General features: G+C 36.3%; 1 protein-coding gene across 5 annotated transcripts in view; it reads left to right on the plus strand.

Annotated features, from left to right (window-relative positions):
* The window catches only part of MYRF (myelin regulatory factor), a 111,000-nt gene that overhangs the window by 35,644 nt on the left and 49,725 nt on the right, over positions 1–25,631 (plus strand). For all 5 annotated transcript variants that reach the window (XM_087950637.1, XM_087950640.1, XM_087950639.1 and 2 more), the window contains exons 2-4: positions 12,831–12,918; positions 13,320–13,694; positions 20,691–20,752. In XM_087950637.1, the coding sequence (XP_087806763.1) occupies positions 12,831–12,918; positions 13,320–13,694; positions 20,691–20,752 (525 nt within the window). The remainder of the gene's footprint in view (positions 1–12,830; positions 12,919–13,319; positions 13,695–20,690; positions 20,753–25,631) is intronic.

Consider the following 25,631-nt stretch of genomic DNA (forward strand, 5'->3'; position numbering starts at 1 on the left):
AATAAAGTATAAATTGAGGCTAGATGAGTTTGAGCTTTTATTAGCTTTGGGCTTTTTAGGAGAAGGATTAGGGCTATGCGTATTATATTATAGCTTAGTGACTGCTCTCCATTTTCCAGCCCACTTGCTCTTTTATTCACTCTGTAATAAATAGTGGCCTGAAAGAACTTTGCTCTGGGTGGTCTCTGTGGCTTTGGGAGGGGGGTAGATACCATGTGATAGCAACGATGGTGTCCTCTCAAGTTACAGGAGTTACATGTCCTATTGAGAGTGGCTGCTTAATTTTACAGTCGGGTAATAAAGAGGATATAATTGATGGGGAATGCATGTCTGGTTTGAGGCTGTTTGGGGGAAGGGCCCAGCCAATACTCTGGGACCTCACCGTTCTTTTCACTGGGTTAAAAATGCCTGCCTGTCCTTTGCTCTGACTTAAGCAGGTTTAGATGTTGTTACATGGTGTTCCGTCTGCTTAGAGGTGGGGGGAGGGGGCAAAATGTGCTTGAGGTTCAGCCTGTTCTTGCAGGAACTATTTCATTGGAAGGGATTCCATCATCTGCGGCATGTATTGCTAGGATTGCAACACTGATCCTAGATGACAAAGAAGAAAAGCTTGAGCATAACAGCATGTTTTTCCTAGTCTCTTCTGCAGAACCTCTCCCCTCCCTTCTGCACCCGTCCAACCAGGACAGTGTTTAGTTAGGAATCTTTTTTTGTAGATTCTTCAGATGCAGGGCTGGAGAACAGGCCAATCGATAGGCAGAGAAGTATAAACATGAAGGTAAGCAGAAGCTGGGAGAGGAGGACAATGAGCCCCAGAGAATGTGTCGATGCTGCAGCCCCATACGCTGATTTCACGGTCTGTTTTGGTATTCACTGAAACCTCCTGGCAACCACCTGCAAAGGAAAATCGTTTCAATGTTGCAGGTTCTGGGTTTGGAAAGTGCTACTGGAACAGATGCAGGTACAAAGAGGTCCATGTCAAGCCTCACAGCGCATCCTGGTTCACACTTGAGAGGCTTACAAACAGGACCAGGGGAACTGGAAGTCACCTACAGCAAGTGCCTCTAACAGCCTATTCAAGATGCAGCATGGTGTGAACATTTCCACTGTTCTATATTGTAACACAGGCCACCATTTGTCTGTTAAAATCTTTACAGAGGTAAGGGAGAACAACTGGACAACCCAGATGTTACAGTCAGCTATAGAGGATATCCATCATGTTTCTTTTGTGTGCTCTGAACTGGTGATGTTCTGTGTCCTTTAGGTGCAACATATGAATACCTTCATAGACGGGAAAATCCTGAGTGACAACTGCTCACAAGCAAAACCTTACATGTTGGCTTAGAATAGATCTTGACTTTGTTGTTACCTGGGAAAAGATGTATTATGGCACCAGAGCAAAATAAATTCACTGACCATCCCTCAAGATTATTGGAACAAAATAGTTTCATTGCTTTACAAAAGGCAATTAATGTTTTGGGGGAGGTGCCCTTCTCTCGGGGAACAAGGCATTCCATAAAGTGCTTGCTGATCCTGAAACGATGGACCTTTGTGCCTCACATCTTCTTAAACTCATTTGGGAAAGGAGTCAGAGCAACCCCTCTCAAGGTGGGCCAATTCTGGCCAGCAGAGCCAGTCCTGCAAGTAGATGTTTGACAATCTCTGCAGGCTTTAACGGTTAAAAGCAGAATTTTCAGTTGATCCCTGAAGCTGATAACTAGGACAGTGAATACAGACTTCACCCTGCTAGACCTATCTCCTCCTGGCTGTGCATTTGGGGCTGTGAAATTGTGTTTTCCACTGACATTGACTATCACAGGGGGCCTACTCTGACTAAGTAGCAGGATAGCTAAGATGCAGTGTTTATTGGTCAAGTTCATTTCTCCTAATTTAACCAAAAAATGAGTCAAAAGATACTTCTTTGTTTAGCCACCTCTCCCTTATTTAAGATTATGGTATCACGGCTGCTGCCTTGGTAGTACAGTGAGATTTGTTTCTCAGTCGCTGGATCAGGGGGAAAAACTCAGTGGGATAAAAAACTGTTTTTTAATGGGCCCTCATCCTGATTATTCTCCACAGGAGAAAACAGTGTTTTGTGGGGGATCTCTCCTTTTCCAAAAGCAACATTTCTTTAATTGCAAACACTATTCCATGGTTGAAATGTGCTCATTCTATTTAGTAATTATTTCAACATTTTGCTTTAATTTTAGCTCACAAAAGACTTGCAAAATGGCTTGCAGAGTTAGTGAAAGGCAGACCTTACCCTCAGGATTACAATCTAAAAGAAATAAGGCAGCAGGGAGGAGGAAGAGGAGGAGTTTTACTGATAATCATCAGTTTTCTCCTTAACTAGATAGACTTCTGGGGTGCCTAGAAAGAGATGGTAGATGCTGTTCTATTACTCCTGCTTCTGTAACCCAAAACCCCTACACATTTAACGGATGCAGTGGCTGACTAACTCAGTATGCAACCCCTGCTTTGAACAAAGACTTGAGTTCTGTTATTATACTTTATGATTGCAAGATACCTAGCTGTAGGTATATATTTTTAATTCAATAGTGTAATGCTTAATGGATTGTAGACTGATCACTGATACAAGAGAACAGTTCGCCTCTCTTATATTTGACTCTTACCATTTATTTATTACCTTTTTGTGCTGCGCTTTCCCTCCCTCTCTCTCTCCCTCCCTCCCTCCATCCCTCTCTCTCTCCCCCCACAATTTTGTTGAAGCTCATCAGTCTGTTAAAATGGCTGACCTGCCCATCTTGCCCAAGTTTCTGCATCTGGTTCTAATTAAAGTGTCAAGGCTGTAACCCTCTCCCTGCGTTCTCTCCCACCTTATGGACTAAGAAAGATTATGGTTGAATAGATGTTGGGCAACAGAGCAAAAGTATAAGGAGGAGTTATTTTTATAAATATAAAAATGATAAATGCATCACTTTGTGTACGTTCTGTGTTTAGTTTCCCAGTCTTGTAAATGCAAAGACTTAAAGCACCTTTAGGTTGTGCTGTGCATTGAAACAGATTGTACTTCCAAATAAAAGGAATCCAGGAATATATTAAACAAGGGTGCTAGGGGGGTCACGCCTGTGTAGTAAGATGCCCAAGTGAATTATTTTAAGGTCATGTGATCATATTTTGCAACCCTTTGACAAGCAAAGTCAATGGGGAAGCCAGATTCACTTAACAATCGTGTTACTAACTTAACAGCTGCAATGATTCACTAAACAATTGTGGCAAGAAAGGTCATAAAATGAAGCAAAATTCATTTTACAAATGTCTTGCTTAACAACAGTAATTTTGGGCTCAATTGTGGTCGAAAGTCAAGGACTACCAGTAAATTATTGTCCCTCGAAAAGGCCTGAAGAGGTGAGGATAGGTGGTTTTGGTGGGCTTGCAGTAGGCAGATCATTTGAAAAATACAAAGAAAGCTGGACTGACACTGGAAATTTCCTTTGGATTCTGTCCAAGTTTAGACATTTAAGTCTGGCAGAGAAAACCAGTCCAAACAGTAGAATTCCTGACATTCTCACATGCACAAAGGATTCAGCTCTTCCCACTCTCTGTTCATTTTATTAGGGTACTTGAATTAATATTATTTTCTCACTTTCTCCTTTCAACAAATATTTCCACCATTTCCTGATACTTCACACAATTTGTAGTGGGGGAAATGCTAAATCTGATCAGCCTCAAATCCTGATAGTTTTCATTTTAAAATAGTCTCTTAAATTCCAGATTAATTAATCTAAAAATAAAGGATATTATCCCTGATTTTGAATTACTGCTTTTTATTAGAGACTCTGAATGGAATGTAGCTTTTCTAAGCAAACACAAAGCTACATTGTCAATTTCTGAAACATGAATATTTGTACACTATTAAATGTTGTGATTTCATTTGCCCTTTAACACTACTTTTCTCATAACAGATCCTGATTCAATGGTGATTTCCTCCTTTGTTTTTTTTTAATGAGAGTAGAACTAGACCAAAGCAGAGTAAAGTAGAAAGGAATAGCATTAGAAAGAAAAACAACTCACTTGCTCAAACTAAAGGTAGTCCTTGACTTATGACCACAATCGACCCCAAAATTTCTGATGCTAAGCGAGACATTTATTAAAACCCCATTTTATGGCCTTTCTTACCATAGTTGTTAAGTGAATCACTGCAGTTGTTAAGTTAGTAATACAGTTGTTAAATGAATCAGGCTTCCCCATTGATTTTGGTTGTCAGAAGGTTGCAAAAGATGATCATATAACCTCAGGATCATAAATATGATCAGTTGCCAAGTGTCTGACTTTTGATCACATGACCATGGGGATGCTGCAAAGGTCATAAGTCACTTTTTCAGTGCCCTTGTGACTTTGAATGGTCACTGAATGAATTGTTGTAAGACGAGGACTACCTGCATAGTGCTCAGTTTCCTGAATTCTCAAGCCTATCTTTTATGTCTACATAAAAGCAGACTGTATAACTGTATATTGTCCTGCTCCTCAGCCTTGTGGTTTTTAAAAAATGTGTAGAGAATTACAGCTTCCACAATTGTGTATTATTTATAATTCCCACATCATGGTGGCACCAGAGTTTTAGGAGATCTCTCTTTAGGTAATCTGTCAGAGGAAAGTATAAACTTTACACCCTACCTGCCTATGACTTTCACCAACCTGGTTCTTTGAAATGGGAAGCAAATTTAATAAATGGATGAAATAATTTGAGAAAAAGTTGTAGAGATACTTGGGAATTACCAATTGAAGAAGTCTAGGAAGGGAATAATAAAATCTAAAAAGATTCCACATTTTTTCCCTTCTTCTCTTCTGCTGAATTTAAGGTGGTGCCTACTGAGGCACTAACCAGATAGAGACTCTTAGCTTTATTTGATTTGAGACCTTGCTTTGGTGTTTTTATAGGAGAAGAAAGACACTTTAACATAACAATTGTGACTTATTGAATGTTTAACAGGGAATGTCTACTGAACACTCTCCTGATTATACTGTAACCTGATAACTTTTAGGACAGATTTCTGAAACTTATTTAGTTATAAACTATGTATAAAAATAAACGCTGATGGGGTATTCCTGGATTACAATCAGAATCAGATCATTCCTTTAATGGGAAAATTTGCTTTGTCATTTCTACTCGTGCCTTGCAGTGTGTAGGTTTATGTTTTTTCAAGAGTAATCTCATGTGCACGGAACACTGATGAAACCCCCTACTGTGAGATCTACCTAAATAAGCAAGCAAGCTAACATACAAACAAACAAATGTTGTTTCTTCCTCTCTGCCCCCATATTGCTGAATTAGAACTCCTAGCATATTTCAATAAACTTGCTGAGAGTTAGGGATGCTAGAAAGGGGTAATTTAGCAGCTTCTGGAGAGCCTTAGGTTCCCCAGGCTGCCTGGAATATCTATTTTTCTTTTTTTTTTTAATGCTTTTTCTTTTTCTTCTAACGTTCTAAAGGCATCATATTTTACAAACTGTATTAAAATCTATATGTGTTTCTTACAATGAGATGGTCTAACGTGACATTGTTGACTTTTGCTTAGCGAGAAGCAGTACCAAAGCTGCAGTGCCATTGTTCAGAAGGCACGTGTGTAGGAGTGTGTCTCTGAGCATGCAAACACATATAGACTAGCACATGTCTCTGTGTATATACACCTATATCCTTGAAAATAGAAAACAAAATTTATAATCTCTCTTCCACAATCATAAACATATGTAGGGTGATAATACAAACAAGCATAACAAGCCAGGCTTAAGCACCATTGGAAAAATTGGGGGAATAATATTTTCTTTATCTTACTCCAACTAATGATAAAAATGGGGGTGAGGGTGGCCAATGCATGACACATCCAGACTGCGGGCCATGAGTTTGACACCCCTGGTTTAGACAGTTGAATTTGATATATATTAGGCTTAAGAGGAGTCTTATTTTTAAAAAATAAAAAAATTGAATGGTGATTTGCAAGAAATTTCACCTTTGTATTCTTGGTGGACCTTATAGACTACAAATATTGCACTGATTGCCATCTTACCTTTCTTTTCCAATGAGCATTGTTTATAATCAGATATAAAAGGAAGAGAATTCTTCTGAGCATGCCTGCTATTCCAGATTCCAAAATAAAACAGGCCTTGAATGGCTGGGTACCAAACATACAATTCTCGTAATTTCTAATATCTAATTGAATCCTTCTGGCAAATTGGATGAAAGAAATAAAATTGAAAATGCTCTTGATAGGTTAGAAAACAGAATAAACCTTAATATAACATATGTAAGGTTATTTATCCATGTAAGAAATCAAGCAATGCACATTTGTAGAATGAGGGTAACTGATTTGATACTTGAAAAAAGATATTGGGACAGCAGTTGATTGGAAATTGAATATGAGCAGTGTGATGTAACTGCAAAAAGGCAAATGCATTTTTAAACTGTCATCCATGAAAGGTGTAAATATGTTGCTTTTGTCTCCTAAATAAAATATAGTCTTGACTTGAACCTTAGATAGAACAATTCTGATAATGGCTGTGTTGGATAAGGTACCAAATCACAATTGAGCAATATAGGAATGAGCCTGGGTGAACTTTGGATTTGTGCAGCTTTTTTAAAAAGCATTTTTACTGGTGAGATTTTCATACCTTTTTCATTTATCCGAATTACTTTATTGAGACTGAGAATTATAGAATAGAATAGAATAGAATAGAATAGAATAGAATAGAATAGAATAGAATAGAATAGAATAGAATAGAATTCTTTATTGGCCAAGTGTGGTTGGACACACAAGGAATTTGTCTTGGTGCAAATACTCTCAATATACATAAAACTTCAAACTTCCTCATAACATATTGGAACAAAAGAGGGATGAAAGGATGAGACTTGCAAACACTAAACAGTAGTTTGATTATAAAGCAGTGTTGAATGTGGTGTTTTGTTATATATTTTGTCTATTAAATGTTGGAAGAATTGAAAACAAAATCGTGAAAACTACATGTTCAGATTGAATTTCTGAAAGTTGCAAGGTATATTATTTCATTACCTTTAGTTATATTTTAATAGAATTGTAATAGATTAAATTTAATTCACCTTCATGATAAAATCTAAAATCTGTAAGATTGAGAATTTGATTGCAGTTTTAAAAAGGAATACGTGTGGTTAATATTATAAAGAAGCTCTTTGAATTATACATTGGTTTGGCTAACCAAGAAACACATAATTGTTGATGCTTTGTTGGTTGGGAAATAACTCTTCTTGAAAAGAATGTGTTCACCATGGCCCTATAGAAACAAGTTGGTCCTTCAGCTGAATTGTTGGATATTTTATTTTGTTAGACTATTTTAGAATTTATGCATCTTGTTCCATCTTGCATCAAAATTCAAAGTGGTGGGCTGGTTCAAAGTAAGGACTTTTGACTGAGAAAAGATGAGCACAGAATAAATTCTTCATCATCATCATCATCACTGTTACCACCACTACTGTTTTTTAAAACTAGGAACAATATGGCAGCTTTTGGAAGAATTTGTGTGTGGGTTTTTTTTCCCCCCCCTGAAGCTTCCTGCTTCCCTCTAATCTCTAGCTGGAAAGGGATGGGGGCAAAGGGGCATTGCTTAATGTTGTTAAGAGCTCGTGACTCCAAAAAGAGTAGTGTTAGCTTGTAATTAATCACCTAAGCTGGCTTTTGGTAACAAGTCTTTATTGAGTAGAAGTTTGAGCAACAAGATGCTCTTAAGAGCTTGCACTGAGTGGCAGACATTCCAGAGATGCTTTTTGCTCTAAAGAGACAGAAAGACATATGAAGGAGTTTATGAAAAAGCAAATGAAGAACAGATTTGGAAAAGAAATTCACAGTTATTCAGGTAGTTAAAAGACAGAAAATAAAATTGAACCCATTGTTTTTGTTTGCATAAAGACTTTTAAGAGTTGTGTATTAAGGCAATGAAAGCACGGGGAAAAATAACATATTGAGGCACTTGGAATGACATGTCAGCCAATGCTAATTTAGGGTGGTTAATTCAAGTTCCTTTCACCTAAAGCTGGGAAAAACTCTTCAGAGACTTTGCTTATTTTTAAGTAAGAAATGAAAAGCTCTTCCTTATCAAAACACCAGTACAGGACTTGGCACTTTTAGAAAAAAAGAATTGCTTATCAGTTCTCTAGTTCCTAAGGTATCCAACCAAAACACGTCCTGCTTCTGGTTGCTTATCTCACCTATGCTTGAGTTCCTTTTGAGGTTCTTCAAGAAGGTGACCTTCAAGACAAGATGGCTGGCAGATTTACCTCTCAAGCTAAAAATTAATACCACAGTGGTTCAGCCACAATGAAAAGCTTGTTATTTATTTTGCCAGATCCACACATGACTTTTTGGCTAGGAAAAGCAATATGCCATTCTTTCTGAACATGTGTGTTATAATCCAACATGCACATACAACACAGAAATAGATTTCTTTTCTCACTTGAATTCTTTATTTACTTCTGATTCGTATCCTTACAAATTTGCCTACTAAATTTAGACAATCAATTTATTGCTTTCAAATGTTAGAAAATAAAGAGCTATGATTGTTGCAACATAATTTGTTCAGAATGGATATCAAATAAATTCTTCTACTATTAAAAGAATAAAAATTATACTGCCTTGTTGAGTTTAGCTATATTCTTATATTTTTAATACTCATTTCACCTTTAAGATTTATTTCCAAATGCTGTATCTGAACAGAATGGAAATGAAAACTGACCACAGTATTTACTGGACATTGAATTAATACTTAGTTTCATGTCGTGATTGTTGTCTTCCTGGAAAAACTTCTGCTGATCTCTGTTGCGGGGGGAAAAAGCAATACAAATGCCCTAAACTTTATTTAAGGGTCTTCCTAATCTTAGTGAATGAGTATTAATGGGGATACTTGCAAATCAGAATGTCATGGCTGAAGAGTAGAGCTGGAAAGGGGACACATAAGGCCATATTCACACAATACACACTTTTAAAAATCTTCATATGTTGAAGAAGCTATTGTACCCAGTTTACAGTTGATACTAAGCAATAATTGGGTGGGATTATACATTGCAGCTTCATCAGAAAGATCTATTTGCACCACATGGAAGAATAAGTGTAATGCTTATAATGGAAAACATGCCTCTAAATGTATTGATACTTCAAATGATTGAAAGAGGGAAAGTAACACATTGCCATTGGACTCTTGAAAAGGCATTTGTTAAGTAATCTGACAAGTGACTTAAAACATTATTTTTAAAAAAGTAATGCTTTTAATAGTTGCTAACCATGCAAGTGGGGGTCAATTCCATCCTGTAAGAAATTTTAAAAAAATATAAGTTAAAGGTAAGAAAAACTATGCAGGATAGAATACAAATATTACCAGTTAAAAAAGAAGATAGGCATAATTAACAGATGTTTCAATAATAATAAGCAGAGAATGAAGTGATTTTGATTTAGTGGATTCTTTGCGGGGGGTTCCTACTCGTTGCCCTTTCTTTCCCTACTTTGTGTGACCCCCCCACCAAAAAAAAGCCAAACCCTGATTCTCTCCTTTTTCACTCTCTCCCTTTTTAAGCACACTCACAGATTCGTCTGACAAAATTCCTCATTGGATTTAGAATAGAATAAAATAACAAGAGTTGGAAGGGACCTTGGAGGTCTTCTAGTCCAACCCACTGCCTAGGCAGGAAACCCTACACCACTTCAGACAAATGGTTATCCAATCTCTTCTTAAAAAGTGTTGGAGCATTCACAACTTCTGGAGGAAAGTTGTTCCCCTGATTAATTGTTCTAACTGTCAGGAAATTTCTCCTTAGTTCTAAGTTGCTTCTCTCCTTGATTAGTTTCCACCCGTTGCTTCTTGTCCTGCCTTCAAGGGCTTTGGAGAATAGCTTGGCTCCCTCTTCTTTGTGGAAGCCTCTGAAATATTGGACCATAGCTATCATGTCTTCCCTAGTCCTTCTTTTCATTAGACTAGACTAGACTAGACATACCCAGTTCCTACAACCATTCTTCATATGTTTTAGCCTCCATTTATTTCTGTTCATTTGTTTGCCTAGCAGTGAAAAAGATTTTCATTGGATGCAATTCTAGGATGAAACCACCTCTTTTTGTTTTATTCCACTTTTTTTCCCTTTAGGAGGGTGTGGGAATGGAGGATTAATCTTGAACCAGAATGCTTCTTGTGGAGGTGGGGAAGGTAAAAGAAGATTTTGGGGTGGGAAATTGTATGTGCGTGCTTATCTAGCGAGCAAACGGCATAGCATTTTAATCTGTTGAGATGAGAAGCATTTTAATCTGTTACGATGAGAATTCAGGAAAATGTCTTTAATTTATTGGGTCTCTGAATAGCGGCTCTTCTCCCTGAAAATATTTTAAGCACCAGGAGTAGTATCTAAAGTCCAGAGAGCTTCTGGCTTTCAGGAATTATATAAAGCAAGCATTTTCTATCAAGAAACTCAGTGCATTTTTGCAGTCCAAAAGCAAGAAGGGAATTTTGTAAGACAACGAAAAAAGAAACCAATTGAGGCAGCATGAGATAGTCTTTTTGCTCTTTTTAAAAATAATAATAAAAATAATAATTTATGAAACTTAAAAGCTCAGTGCCAAGAACTGCAAGAGGTATGGTGGCACTGATATAGGGACATTTCCAGATAGGATTGATATTGAAAGTTCTATTCTACTTTTCTGATTTGAAATTGGAATGATTGTTCTAAGTAGAAGAGAAGGGCACATTTAAAGCACATTTCTTAAACTTTGTGTTCTTAGGACCTCTTCTCACTTTTAAAAAATATGGAGGATTCCAAAAGAGCTTGTGTTTGTATGAGTTATATTTATTGAAATTTACTGTAATAAAAATTAAATTGGATCCAATTGTTGAGTATTTATTTATTGAATCATGCAAAAATAGCAATATCACACCCATAATATATTAACATATATAAAAAAATTAATGAAACTTTTTTTTTAACTAAGTAAAACTTTTACCAAGTAAAAACAAATGTCAGTCAATGTCAGTTCATTTCTGGTCAGGACTTCCAGTGAAGATACGTAATCATCATAACTTTCATCCAATGAGGAAAGAATGATGTAAACCTGATGTAGCTCTGAAAATATCAGTTCCTTTTCATGTAGCTCTTGAAAAGTTCTTTTCATGAAGTTCAAATGAGCTAACATATCTCCACCTTTCAGAAGACATGCTCTAAACAGTTGACGTGTAAGATGTATGTGTGCACCTACACTGTCATGAACATAAATCCTCTTCAAATTATCCCAACACAGCAGACTCTTCTCCACTAATATGGACTAGCTGCTGCTCACTCAGTGTTAGTCCAATTATACAAAGAGCTCATTCGTTGTTCCGTTTAAAGTCAGCTAACTTTTTGGCATCGTCCTCATTATGTGGATCCCAAGCATTTACATCTGGTGGATCCTGAACTGCAGCCCATAACTCTTCCCTATGCAGAAGTAGACTGCACTTCATAGACCAGGAAACATAGTTTGTTCCATCCAACTGGGTTATCAGTGATAGACTTGTTGACGGGTCTTGTGCCATCTTTACCAGGACAGTAACCCACAATTAAACAGTAAACAGCTGTTTGTATACGGTACTGTGTATTCACACTAATTCTCAGTTATCTGAGTCTGGGCCCATAACCAGTGTTGAGGTATTCCCTGTTAGGCGAATGAGTGCACTCAGGGAAACATAGTGAGTGTGATGAGGAATAACACACAACCAGCATACAGAGACACTGAATAGTAAAATGTAGGTTTTACTTCCAGTAAACGGGTAAACAAAGTCCAACAAACAGTCCAAATCATACACGGTTAAAGCAGGTAGTATTCAATACAATCAGTCCAGGGATAATCCAAAAACGAAGTCCAGTATCATAAACAAAGTTCCGTAAACGGAGTTTGCTAACAGTTTGCAAGACTCACAGCAATCCAAGCAGAACGATGATCAGGCAAAAGGCAATAGGGAAATGCAAGAAGAGAACAAACCAGGTTTCTGGTTCCATCTTATGGCCGTCAGAGGAACCTCAACCAATCACAATTAAAGCATTCTCTTAAAGATACAACAGTATTAAATAACTATCCTGATTTATATATTGCCAACCCAACTGTTAGGTGACTATCATTCCTAATACCACCTCTGGAATAAATCATCTTAATAATTTGTAGCTTTTTGTAGAAACAAACCACATGATTTGACGATGAAGATTCTCAATCATCCAGGCAGAGATGTCAGAAAGTTGAATCATTGAATCATTTTAGGAAATAATCCATTGCCTACCTGCCTTGCGCTGACTGAGGGAGCTGCCTGGATGAGCAGTGAAATGTCTCTGAGATGAAAAATTAGTCCAGTTACAAAGATTACATCCTTCAGAGAATTTCAGACAACCTTCAGACATCTCTGCCTGGATGACTGAGAATCTTCATCAACATTTGCAACACATTTTGTATTCAAACTACATGATTTAGAGTGTCAATTCTAGCTCCATTTTTTTAACCTGTCATCCTTACCACTATATATGTTATATACATACTGGTTCAAATATGGATGCATATTTTATTCTAGATGCATGAAGCTTTGTGAATGAAATGGTTTCCATTCTTCCAGCTGATTATTCTAGAGTAATAAATACTCAGTTTTTATCATCTGGGTTGGATTTCCACTTCAATTAACATTTTAAAGTAAATTTTGTTATTTAAATCAGAAGTTTTGTTATGGGGAAGTATCAGAATTCTGTCTTTCCTTATAAAAAATTATCGATCTTGTCTGGGTTTTTTTTATGTGGTTTTTTTTTTTTTTTTTTTGCTATTTTATCTGATATCTGGTCTTTCCTTCAGGTCATGATATTAATGGAGCTCTTGAAGCATCAAACATTGACACCAGCATCCTGGAAGAATACATTGGTAAAGAGGACTCACAAGATATGTAAGGGCCCTTTTTCAATTTTATTCTTAATGCTCCATGATGTTGTTTGATATAAGAGTGATAAGAGGATTGCATTTGAGGTTATGGTGATGTGAGCTAATATTTTTTTAATCTTTCTTTCCATTATTTTCAGCACTTTCACATATTTTCCTAAATATGGAATATGGCATATTTTGCTTTTGGCTTTCCTTTATGTTTGGACCTATCCACTGAGAGTTAGTTAGATGTGCAGATCAAGCCAATATACTTGTTCAAAAAAGAAAAACCATGGTTAAAAATCCTGGGTTGACATTATGGCTGAATCCAATAATGTATATGACGAAAAATAAATATAGTCTTTATATTGTGTCAGAGTGGCAAGATGCACATATTATACAAATGGTTCAACTTTTCTCTTTCAGTTCTGATTTAGATTCCATCTCTGACATTCCCGCATCAGCCAGTTATCCTCATACTCAGCCTGCCAACTCTGCCCTTGTCAATGCATCTGTCTCCAGTGTTGGTCATGTAATTACTCCTGTACCCAATGGTAACTTCCATCATGGTCCCCCAAGCACCCAAGTTCCAGTCCGTCATGGTCTCCATCCTGGCCCTTCAAGCAGTCAAGTTCCAATACGGCATGGTCCTCCCTTGCCAAATCCATGTGGGTCCAGTTACAGTGCTCATCTCAACTGCAATAACAACAATGGCATGGTAGTACCCAAAGGGTTTCTCAGTGGCCACTGCCTGTCCAACCTTCCTCCTCCAATCAAATCAGAAGCCTCCTACACATCCGGGTAAGTAACGGATTGTGGTTATGCAAATATAAGTTTCAAGAGCCTTAGATTGATAAATAAAGTGGTTAAAGACTTAAAACAATTTGAACAAATCTGTAATGTCTCTTGCCAACCAATGTCAACTTAGTCTTCAAACATAACATGAGGGAATTACACAGGGAGACTAGGAAAAAAAGTGTGACTCAGTTTTAGGTAACTGAACTAGATCATCTGTGGGTTTACATTATAAATCCTTTTGACTAATATGTGGAATCCAGGTCAAATTTCATTTTTTTGAACAGAGATGTGGTATGTTGTTTCAGTGGAAAAGAGAATGGAACAGCTTGCCCTCAGAAGTTGAGACTTCAAGAAGAGATTGGACTGCCATTTGTCAGAAATGGTGTAGGGTCTCCCGCTTGGGTGGGGGGTTGGACTAGATGACCTATAAGGTCCCTTCCAACTCTGATTATCTGTTATCTGTTATCTGAATATGAAAAGATTTAAAGGAATTATATATTTGCTGACTTCTGCAAGAGAGAGTATAAAGACAGTTGGGACCTTCATTGCAATTTGGTAGGGGTATGTGAAAATAATGCCAAAATAGAAAACCAAAAGGCTGTATAAGATAGGCAGGAAAAAATATTATAAAGAAATTTCCCAGAAAAAAATAATTGTGAAACAAAAATGACCAATAATTCAGATTTCTTATGGAAACCATTATGCTTATAAAGTCAGCTAAATATTGGCTTAGCAATGCTTCCTAGCTGTTGACAGAATAATTCCACAAAACATTTATGGATATTCTAATCTGCTAAAGAAGGATGAGTCACAAAATTTAAAGCATGCAATTGATGAGATTGGAGCAGATGAGATTAGTTAGGCTTGAGTTGATTCCTACAGAAGAGTTAAAAACTGGAAGATGGGCTTGAGAAAGTAGTTAGATCTGGACTTCCCTTGCTAACCTGAGATAACACTATATTTAGATGTGTGTCCTGAAGACATCTTATACCAAAATGCACCATTAGACCTTTCTTATCTTAGTCTGACCAAGACTAGATAATGGTTTTTTTGTATTTACAATTTTTCCCATCAAATAAGAGGAACTGTGTTTATCACCTATAAGGAATTTATTCCAGTGTGTACCTTTACTTCATAGTTCACACCTGGGATTTCTCGTGCATTATGGCAGGCAGGCATTATGACAGATGTAACACCACTAGATGGCACTCACGCACCCCAATTTTTTTAAAAAAAATGTTGAAATCTCATGAGATTTTGACCATTTCTAATTTTTAATTGCTCAGAGATAACAATCATCAAAAAAAGAACGTTCTTTTCAGTCACCTAAATGACTGACAGATTGAAATGTTTTGTCTTGATTTTCAAAATATGCATATTTAGATAAGATTAGGGCTACCCCAAATAGTAATGTAATGTAATTACCCCAAGTAATGTAAAGACTACCCCAAGTAATGTCTGGAACTCACTACCTGATTCTGTTGTCATCTGCTCAAACCCCCACTCCTTTACTCTCAAACAAACCTCTATTGACCTCACCCCATTCCTAAGAGGTCTGTAAGGGGCGTGCATAAGCGCACAATTGTGCCTACCGTCCCTGTCCTATTGTCCCCAATTATTAGTTCCTATTTCTTGTATTTAAACTTATGTTTATTCTTGTTTCTGTTATATTGCAAATAAATAAATAAATAAATAAATAAATAAATAAATAAATAAATAAATAAATAAATAAATAAATAAATAAATAAATAAATAAATAAATAAATAAATAAATAAATAAATAAAGTAAGTAAGTAAGTAAGTAAGTAAGTAACTAACTAACTAACTAACTAACTAACTAACTAACTAACCAACCAACCAACCAACCAACTAACTTTTCAAATCTTGAAATCCCAGATCATGTATCTGGTCAATAAAGGTCATACAGAGAGAAATGAAACCAAAAGAACAGCATAGATCTGGGATACCCATAAGAACACCCACTTGCCAGGTTGTCTGTCTTGACTGATTACCCTTTAAAATGTTATTTAGTTTTTTAAAAAGTGAGAAGTAAGCATATAACTACAAAGCAAAACATAGCCTTCTCGTCATCTCTCCCCCATATGAATAGCTTTAGATCTTACAGGACTCCATACTCAATGGCAGCCCTAGATAGCTGCTAGGCAAACCTTGCAGTTGCTGCCACCATTCACAAATCTCAAAGGGCAGTTTTGATTTGTTTTTTTCCTTGAGAACTGGTACCTTGTTTAATTTGGTGCCTTAGAAGCAGACGTGGTATTCAGCAGGTTCTGACCAGTTCTGGAGAACCGGTAGCGGAACTTTTGAGTAGTTCAGAGAACCGGCAATTACCACTTCTCAGTGGAGATTTTACAGTATCCTTCCCCTGCCATGCCCACCAACCATGCCCACAGAACCGGTAGGAAAAAAATTAGAATCCCACCACTGCTTAGAAGAATGGTGAGTTCACCTCTATGGGCCTTAAGAAAAAATAAAAACTGATAGGTAGCTGTAGACCAAACTTTTGTTTGAAAGTATACCCACCTGTAGAAAAACAACAACAAAGTAGGCAGACCTTATTGGGGGCAAGTAACATACTGATAAATCATTATTCAGAAGAATAATTTTGGTTGGTGTCTTGAGGACAGAAAAAATTTCCCCTGTGCTGTCTATCATCATTTTTAAGTCTGTGCCTAAAACCTCACATTCTTGTCTTCTATTTCAAATTAAAATATATTTCAGTTTGCATGTTAATTGTTTCACTGTCTTCAACAAGCTTTCTAATTCTTTTATTAGACTAAACTAAAATATGTTCGGTGCTGTAAACCATTCTTATTTTTTTTAATTTGTCAAAAGCTTACAATACAACAGAAACAAGAATAAACATAAGTTTAAATACAAGAAATAGGAACTAATAATTCTGAAGTAACATATCCTTCTCCACTTTCATTTTCATATTCAAGTTTTCTTAATTTCAAAACCTTATCTGCTTTATGAAAACTAGCGTTTTCACTATTTCTTTGTCATCATGAAAAGTAAAGACAGTGAGCTTTTATGCAAATTGTTAGGTCCATTAACTTTAAATGTTTAAATGAACTATGGCTAGGGACTTGATTGTTCTGGGTATTTTAATAGTCTGAATGTAATTGTGAAAAGTCTATGAACTTTCTCTAGATAAATAGAATACAATGAGTGATAAAAGGAATCAAAACTGTATTCCATATAGTTTTATGAGGCAGCTTTAGGTTTTGAAAGATGACCTATAATATTTTAAGAAAACAAATTCTGGTACAGAAGAAAACAAATACAAAAGTCACATAGTAGTCTAGCCAGAATTTTCAACTAATGATTAGATATTAGTACTGTTCTAAAAGTTTATGGCATAACTGTAACTAGTGAGCTACTCTTCAGACAATTACTGTGATTATCCCACCCAGGTGAGAAATTCAGAGTTGTCCTGAACCAGAGGTGGTATTCAGCAGGTTCTGACCAATTCTGGAGAACCGGTAGCGGAAATTTTGAGTAGTTTGGAGAACCAGCAAATACCACCTCTGACTGCAGATTTTACATGCCCACAAAACCATACCCACAGAACCGGTAGTAAAAAAAATTGAATCCCACCACTGTCCTGAACTGACTCTCTATTAACTCATTTTCTACTTGGGTTTTACTATATTTTCTTTTGTACTCACTTTAAACTGGCTTATTTCTGTTTACTTGACTTTGCCATTCAGTATTGATAGCAGTTGTTATCAGCTGCTGGAAGGTATATATTGAATCAGACTTTTAAGCTGGGACTGACCTCACTGACCTGTTAGAAACTTGCAAGGCTGCCTCATAGAACAGATAGGTTTGTTTTGAAATGCACCAAGAACTAGCTGTTAATTTTGAAGAATTCATTTTCAATTTTAAAAATGACATTTATTGAAAATATTTTGCACTTTGAAGTAAATCCAAAAGAATTTAAATCATTTCCTACTCTGTTTATTAGTCTGTAATGTTCCTTGCAGACTGAGGTAATACAAATATATTAGTAAAATTACAATTTTTTGTAAATACTTAACAATTTAACAGAAACTATAAAACTTGGCATCTTTCTTGAGTCTATTTTATATGAGTTGGGTGCTTATGTGTAGACTGTTCAACTTTTTAAATGTTGTATTGTAGTATTTAATATACCAAAAAAATAGACAAAATTAAAAGAAGATGGGAGGAAAGACTCAGGTAAAATGAACCAGAAAGAAAAATAATGATGAATTTTTTTAAAAAAAAAAGTTTAAACCTATACCACATGGAGTAATATTGATTGGACTTTACAAAATACTAGTAAAATGCCACTTTATAGGTAGAAAGTGAATGAATGCATGTCTTCCATTCAAATTTTTAGATCAAATTTAATGTTTTTTCACCTGTTTAGCTATATTCCACTCATGGTAAATCAATTCTTCATATTTCCTAAAGTATAATATTACACTCACACTTTTATCTCTTGGTTCTTTTTTCTCACCCTGTTAACAACATTATGAATGTTGCCACCGCAGAACAAATCCAAAACATACAAATCTCCTTGAAAATATTACATTTCTAACAGAGAAATTGAAAGCCAATCCATACTATATATCCACAGGTGAAGCCTGTAAACCCCTCCCCCCCAAATAATCCTTTTTTATATTAATTTTACCTTAAGCTCGTAGAATGCTAATGAAACACTCTTTAAAACTCTAGTCAGTTGGCTTACTAAAACATTTTTTCCAAGTTATTTGCAAGTTTCCAAATTGATAATCTATAAACCTTTTTCTACAATATTAATATTTAGTGGTTTGGAATGCTGCTAATGCTTCACGTTCAACTTATATATTTATTCTTTCCTAAAAGCTGATGTAGATATTTAATCATTTATTTACAGCAATATTAATCTGAGAAAGACAATTTGTCAGAGTCGGTGCATGTCAGAGTCCTGACACAATTAAGAATATTAACCTCTGTCAGTGAGGAAACTGTTCTACAAATAACTATTCTGAAGTACTGAAATGAGTTAAACAAGATGAATTTTTATAAACATCCATAGAGATCTAGATATAATAGGAAATATGTTATACATTTTTTTCATTATAAGAATAACTTGATAATTTACCATAGTGTTGTACAATATGCTTAATTTTGATACAGAGTTTTAGTAATTATCAGGAAGACATAGAATAGCATTGACATATGACAACAATTTAAACTTTACTGTGGCTGTCTTGATACCCAAAGTATACTTAGGTTGCCTAATATATAAGATGAAAGATTCCAAAATCAAATTCAGTAAAAGGGAAGAAAACGAACTACCTGGATATCCTAATAGCGAAGAACTGATTAGAGCAATAAGAACAATAGGTTGGGCTACATTTTAATGCAATCAATTAAATTGGAAGGAAAACCATATCTGAGAAAAACATGTTTCAGAAATTTTAATTGCATAATATCGAAGGCTTTTTTTCTCATTTCCAACAAAGTATACATAGCCTTATCCAATTTAAGTTTGTGTACCAAATATATCCACTAATAATCTAACATTTTTCATTTTCTAAAATCAAATTTCTCAGGATGAACTACAGAAGTTAGTACAATTTGAAGTGCTTATGGAAAATTGTGGTAAATATTTTACCACCTATGTTTAAAAAAAAAATGAGTGGCACAGGTAATCCTTAACTTACTTACCAAAGTTGGGACCAGAATTTCCACTGCAAGTCATTGCAGTTACAAGTTGAGTTGCGCCCAATTTTACAACAACTTTTACAGTGGTTATTAAGCAATTCACCACAATAGTTAAGTGAATCATGCAGTCATTAAACGAATCCAACTTCCCCAATGGGCAACAAAAAGTTTGCAAATCACAATCGCATGTCTGCAGGATGCTGCAACCGCCAGTTGCCAATGAAGACTTGCACTCGCATGATAGAGGGGGTGGTGCAATGGACATAAGTCTGAGTACAGGTCATGTCACTTTTTCCAAGGCCATTGCAACTTTGAACTGTTGTTAAATGAACAGTCATAAGTTGAGAATCTTATAATCTGTATACTCTACAAATCTATCCACCTTCAGACTTACAGATATGAAAGCTTAGTTAAAAGAAAGGACTTTGTATAAAAAGGCATCATGTAAACTTTCAGCTCCATATAATTGAGAAAGTCAGTTAAATCCCTATACCTGTCTATAGAATAACTATCAGGACTAGAAGTTTTGCCTGGTTTCACTGAATTAAGAAATAAAGGGGCAGTGAAATAAGTGAAATAAGTTGCTTGATCCTGAGGAATCTTTGGACGATTCTTTTATCTAATTCATATTCTTTGTTATTTTTGAGTTAGTTTTGCTTGAAATTGCTTTCTGTGTGATCTCAGGGCTACTTGATGAAACTACCATTTGACCCATAGATTTACAGAAATATTGTCAGTGGGTCCTTCTCTGTATTTGTGGTGAAGATGGTGGTGATCTTCTTGAGCAACAGATTCTGTCTGGCTTCTTTCAGACATGCTGAGTGAAGTAGGGTGGGTCTCTTTAGCAGATAAACAAAAGCCATGACATAAAATGCCTAATAATAATACATAAAAATGCTCCTGATAGGAATAGTAAGGGAATGAGAGAATACCTACTAAAGTACCCAATCTCTTTCATTGGGGAAGGGCTGTGGTAAATTGTTTGGAGTGTTAAGAATGGAAGGTTTCTTGCTACTCTGGGCAGGAACAGCTATTGGCAATTAAGGGCTTTTGGTGGAAGGGAATTGTTACTGGATGACCTGCTATATTGAAGATAAGATTGAGTTCAGGTTCAGAAGCATTTGTATTCAAGAACCTTGATGACAAATTCATAATTAATTTCTACTAACCAAGGGTGGTGTAGATAATGGGGCTGTATGCTCTCTCAGACCATCTACCTAGGATTCAGAATCTATTTTACCTTATCACTTCTACTAGACATTTGTTTGACCTTTTCCTCTCTTTTTCTCAATTGCTCTTCAGCACTTTACCCGACTCTCCCCCAGACTCCGGATCCGAAGCTTACTCCCCTCAGCAGGTGAATGGTAAGTGCTAAGATTAGAGCCCAAGCACCAGCCTTCCCCCCCTCTTTGGTTGGCAGAAGTGGTTGGCTCTGAAATCTTTATCAGAAAAGGGAAAAACAGACTGCTGCAATACGTGAAGAGATTATCAGTTAGTAAATATTCTTAGACTTTCGCCTATTGTTTTCCCACTACCTTTTTAGAAAGGGGGGGGAGGGTTTGGGTGGGCAGGACCAAGAACACAAGACCGTGTGAGAAGGGAAAGGTGTACTTCTGCCTTCCCAGAGAGAAGGAGAAATGGATAAGGGTGACCTGCCTTGTGAGGACACGGAGCAAAATTAAGCCTCGTTTTGTTGGGTGAACATGCTGTTAAGACTTCTGCAGGTTTATATAAAGACAAATCCGTGCTGGAAATGAAGAACAAAACAGAGGTATTGTCATGAGCTTGTTTTTAGGTGGTGAGTATATACTCTGTGGCTCCTGCCCTCTCTTTGTATGCTGTATTTGATGTCAAGGACTCTCTTCCCATTCTTGTGACAGGCAGAGAAGTCGTAGGTGCATCACGGAGGGTGGGTCTTCCTCCCTCTCTCCCTCTTTCTCTCTCCCCACGCCCCCTTAACCAGACGGCGGCTGTTCTGTGCTGCCCATGCTTTATAGATGTGGAAAGTGAAGAATTATGTCTCACTAGCTACTTTGGTTGCCTTTTTCTGAGGTTGAGACAACAGAATTAGCAACAAGGGTGAAAGAATTAAGGGCACAGTCCTGCCTGTGGCAAACTTCAGAAGTTTCCCCATGGCCCCTGCCTTTAAAATTTAAGCCCTGTTCATTATGGAAGCAGCTCCTTCTCCTTTCTCTGTGAAAAAGGTCAAGAGTTCTTTTTATCTCACTACAAAAATCCCTGGAATTCCTCCTGGCCCTTTTTTTTAAATATAGCCAAGAGGCCAGAGTATTTGCCACAGAGTGAACTGCTTTCTCTCACCATTAAAACAACAGCACCTACCTCATCATCCTGGGGTGGGCAGGGGGAAGGGAGGAATAATTGGAACTCCTGATTTTTTTTGTGTAATGCATAAACTCCCGGGAAGCCCTGGAGTATGTATAAAGAGTTGCATTTGTGATCTCATAATTTCTAGGATTCTTCTCTTATTTTGAGAGAGGCGTTCACATGCCTGGTAACCTTGAGACGTGAAAGACGGAACCTTCACGAACATACATGTTGCCTCAGTATTCTACAGTAATGGTTATTCCATTCAATTCTCAAACGACAAAACATTTGGATTTACTGTTACTTCTGTGGGTGCCTACCTAGTGTATTACAAAGCCTAAAATTGTTTGAAAATTGAAATTGTAGTAAGATTTCAGTATTATCTAGAGTACAGTTCTGTGACCACACCTTAGCTTGAAGTAGTGAAAAAATAGTTTTTGCTGAATATTTTTTTTTTGTCTGTTCTGAAACAGCTGCCAACCATTGTCATTCCTAAAAGTTCTGGTGGTACTTGGGTGTTTGTGGGTAGTGGGGGTTGTGAGATGGGATTTCACCATCCTTTGTCATTTAATGTCATTTCTAACGTCAACCTTTATTATAACTTTAGCTTAGTAATAAACATATTTTAATTTGCACCCAAGTTCACAATAAGCTTTTGTGATATTTTTTTAAGAAAGAAAATGGGGGAGTGCTAATGCTAATTTTTATTATGTTTTATGTAGTCTTCTTCTGTTTAATCCTTGCCCCTCCCTAATTTCATAATCATTTTTGCTTCCTCTGTTAATGCATCTCCTACAAAAGAATCTGATTAATTGCCCTGAGCATTAACTATTTCACTCCAGTAACTTTAAAAAGTTGGAAGGGCACTAAGTCTGAATTTGTTTGAACAGAATATTCATTTTCTGAATTCTCTTTGTTATTTGTTTTGTGTGGATGGATTTTTTGGAGGAAGCTTTGGATATTGGGAAGTTGAAGTCAGAGAATAATGATGGCATGAAATAAGGACAAAAGAATACCTATTGGATGAATTGAATGTCTTAATACTTTGCACTGATCATTGTACTATTGATTAGTACAAAACAGTGAGACATTCCCAGTTATCCCAGTTATATGAGCTAAAACATGTAATGGATAGTTTAGCTACCCAATTTATTTTCACAGCACTGCTAAATAAAAAGTTTGGTTCTAGGACACTATTTCATATGTTTGTTTTGTTATAGCCTGCCTTACAAAAGTGGTTTAATAAAATGTGCTTGAAGTCCACTTTATTTGTATTTATGTATACACACAGGCATCATAGCATAAACACCCCCGATATAATATACAGTATATCACAGAAGTGAGTACACCCCCTCACATTTTGTAAATATTTAAGAATATCTTTTCATTTGACAACACTGAAAAATGACACTTGGCTACAATGTAAAGTAGTGGGTATACAGCTTGTATAACAGTGTAAATGTACTGTTCCCTCAAAATAACGCAACATACAACCATTATTGTCTAAACTGCTGGCAACAAAAGTGAGTACACCCCTAAGTAATAATGTCTAAATTGGGCCCAAAGTGTCAATATTTTGTGTGGCCACCATTATTTTCCAGCACTGCCTTAACCTTCTTGGGCATAGATAGAATTCACCAGAGCTTCACAGGTTGTCACTAGAGTCCTCTTCCACTCCCCCATGACAACGTCACAGAGCTGGTGGATGTTAAAGACCTTGTGAACCTCCACCTTCCATTTCAGGATGCCCCACAGATGCTCAATAGGGTTTAGGTCTGGAGACATGATGATTTGCTCAAATGAGTAAAATGGTTCCTGTATGAACTACTTTGAAGTTAAACCTTGAACAGGATCCATCAAGCTCATTTTGCGAACTTGTTTATTATTTCAAACATGGTAAAGCTGAAAGATTGGTTATTAATTCCATTTTCTAGAATTTTCTATTTCAAATATTTTGCCTAGATCCTTGTGTATTTTTATCCAACATTTCATGCTTTTTCAGATTCACTATTGTCTTAGTTATAGAATTAGCCACCCAAGTTTGAGTTACAAAAAACCGTTAACATTAAATTTGCTGTTCCCTCCTTAATTCCTATTCTGTCTCAGTTCTTAATCACTGCCAGTAATTTAACTTTCGTTCACTAGATAATGTCAGAATAAGGTGGAAAACATTACTTCAACTTCAATACAGTTAAAAATGACCTCAGCTTATCTCATTCGTGGCATTGGAATGAGAAGTAAATAGAATCATGTTGATGTGGTAAAAAAAAGTTCCTAGGGCAGAACTGAAAAGAAGGAAGTCAGCTTTGAAGGATAGATGCAGCTTTGAATGGGGAGAATAAACAGTGAAAGTGGATGGGAAGAGGCATATAGTCAGTAATAAACTAGAATCTGAATGGAGAATAATTACAAAGATGCTGATAGTTAATATATATTTCTGGAGAGAGTATTAGTAGGAGACTATAAAGTTAAAAAATGTAGTTTGCTCCCTATTTTATATAACTTTATTTCTATAAACAAAGTCAGAACAAAGTCAGAGTATGAAATAAGCAAATGTCATTATTTCCTATGATATATAAACATAAGTAGCTCTAGCTTTTTTCCATCATGCAGAAGGATAATATATCAGAGCAATCATATAACACATTTCTCTGTTTGGCTCTCTGCAGTCTCAAATTCCTTAGTTTGTTCCAGTATGAATTTACCTGCTTCCTGATAGTGTTTTTGCTGGATTTGAACTTGCTAAAATCTTTATTTTTTATGTTTGTTCTTATTCTTTTTTAGTTCATTTATTCTAGACTACACATATTTACATTTATTTAAATGCTATAATTGTTAATACATTTTGTATAATATTCAGACGCACATAGACACAGATGTGCATGAATACAAACTTGCATGCATGCACATATTCAGACTAGCTATTTTCTAAAATTCTAATTCATTTGATAGAAAACTAAATTTATTTCTCATTAAGTAATGTGGTTCGTACCTATTTTACTAATTGCATACATGTACGTGCTATCTGTCTGTCTGTGTTACCTGATAGCTTGTCATTAACTTTCAGCAGTGTGAAAGTGTGACCTTGACCACAGCCACCAAAAAATGGCTTAAGAGCTGCTTATGGCTCAAGGACTGTGAGTTGCTCATACTCCTATCCATCCATCCATCCATCCATCCATCCATCCATCCATCCATCCATCCATCCATCCATCCATCTATCTATCTATCTATCTATCTATCTATCTATCTATCTATCTATCTATCTATCTATCTATCTGAGTATGAGCAACCCACAATCCTTGGGCCATAAGCAGCTCCTAAGCCATTTTTTATGGCTATGGGATTAGTCAAGGTCACGCTGTAAAAGTCAATGACAAGCAATCAGGTAACATTAGAATAGAATGGAAAGGGATGGAATGGAGTGGAGTGGAGTGGAGTGGAGTGAATTAGAATTAGAATTCTTTATTGGCCAAGTGTGATTGGACACACAAGGCATTAGTCTCTGGTACATAAGCTCTCAGTGTACATACAAGAAACAAGCGATAAATCAGAATCAGAATCATAAAATTAACAGTTTTGTATCAAATGCAGCAAGAAATAAACATAGCTTCAGTGAGCATTTGTTAAACTTAGTACCCCTATTAAAGTTTTTTTAAATATAGAAAAGGGCTGAAATCTGACCATTGCCCTTTACAAACATTGCTGCATTATTACCATGCAGCTCCCAACTACTGATGAAAAAGCTGATAAACTACTTGCTGTTTTAATGAAAGCTGAAACTCTAAGGAGAAGGCCTGGAATGTCTCTATTATTGGACTGACATTTTGTATTTATTATTTTGTGCTGTTCTGACTGAGAGCCAAAATGGGATGATCGATCATAGTTTAGGACTTCTGAAAACAGGGAACCGACACT

Source organism: Notechis scutatus, chromosome 1, assembly GCF_049901735.1.
Source record: "Notechis scutatus isolate UNSWTSFEM ecotype Mainland chromosome 1, rNotScu1.2, whole genome shotgun sequence".
In the NCBI taxonomy this organism is placed as follows: Eukaryota; Metazoa; Chordata; class Lepidosauria; order Squamata; family Elapidae; genus Notechis; species Notechis scutatus.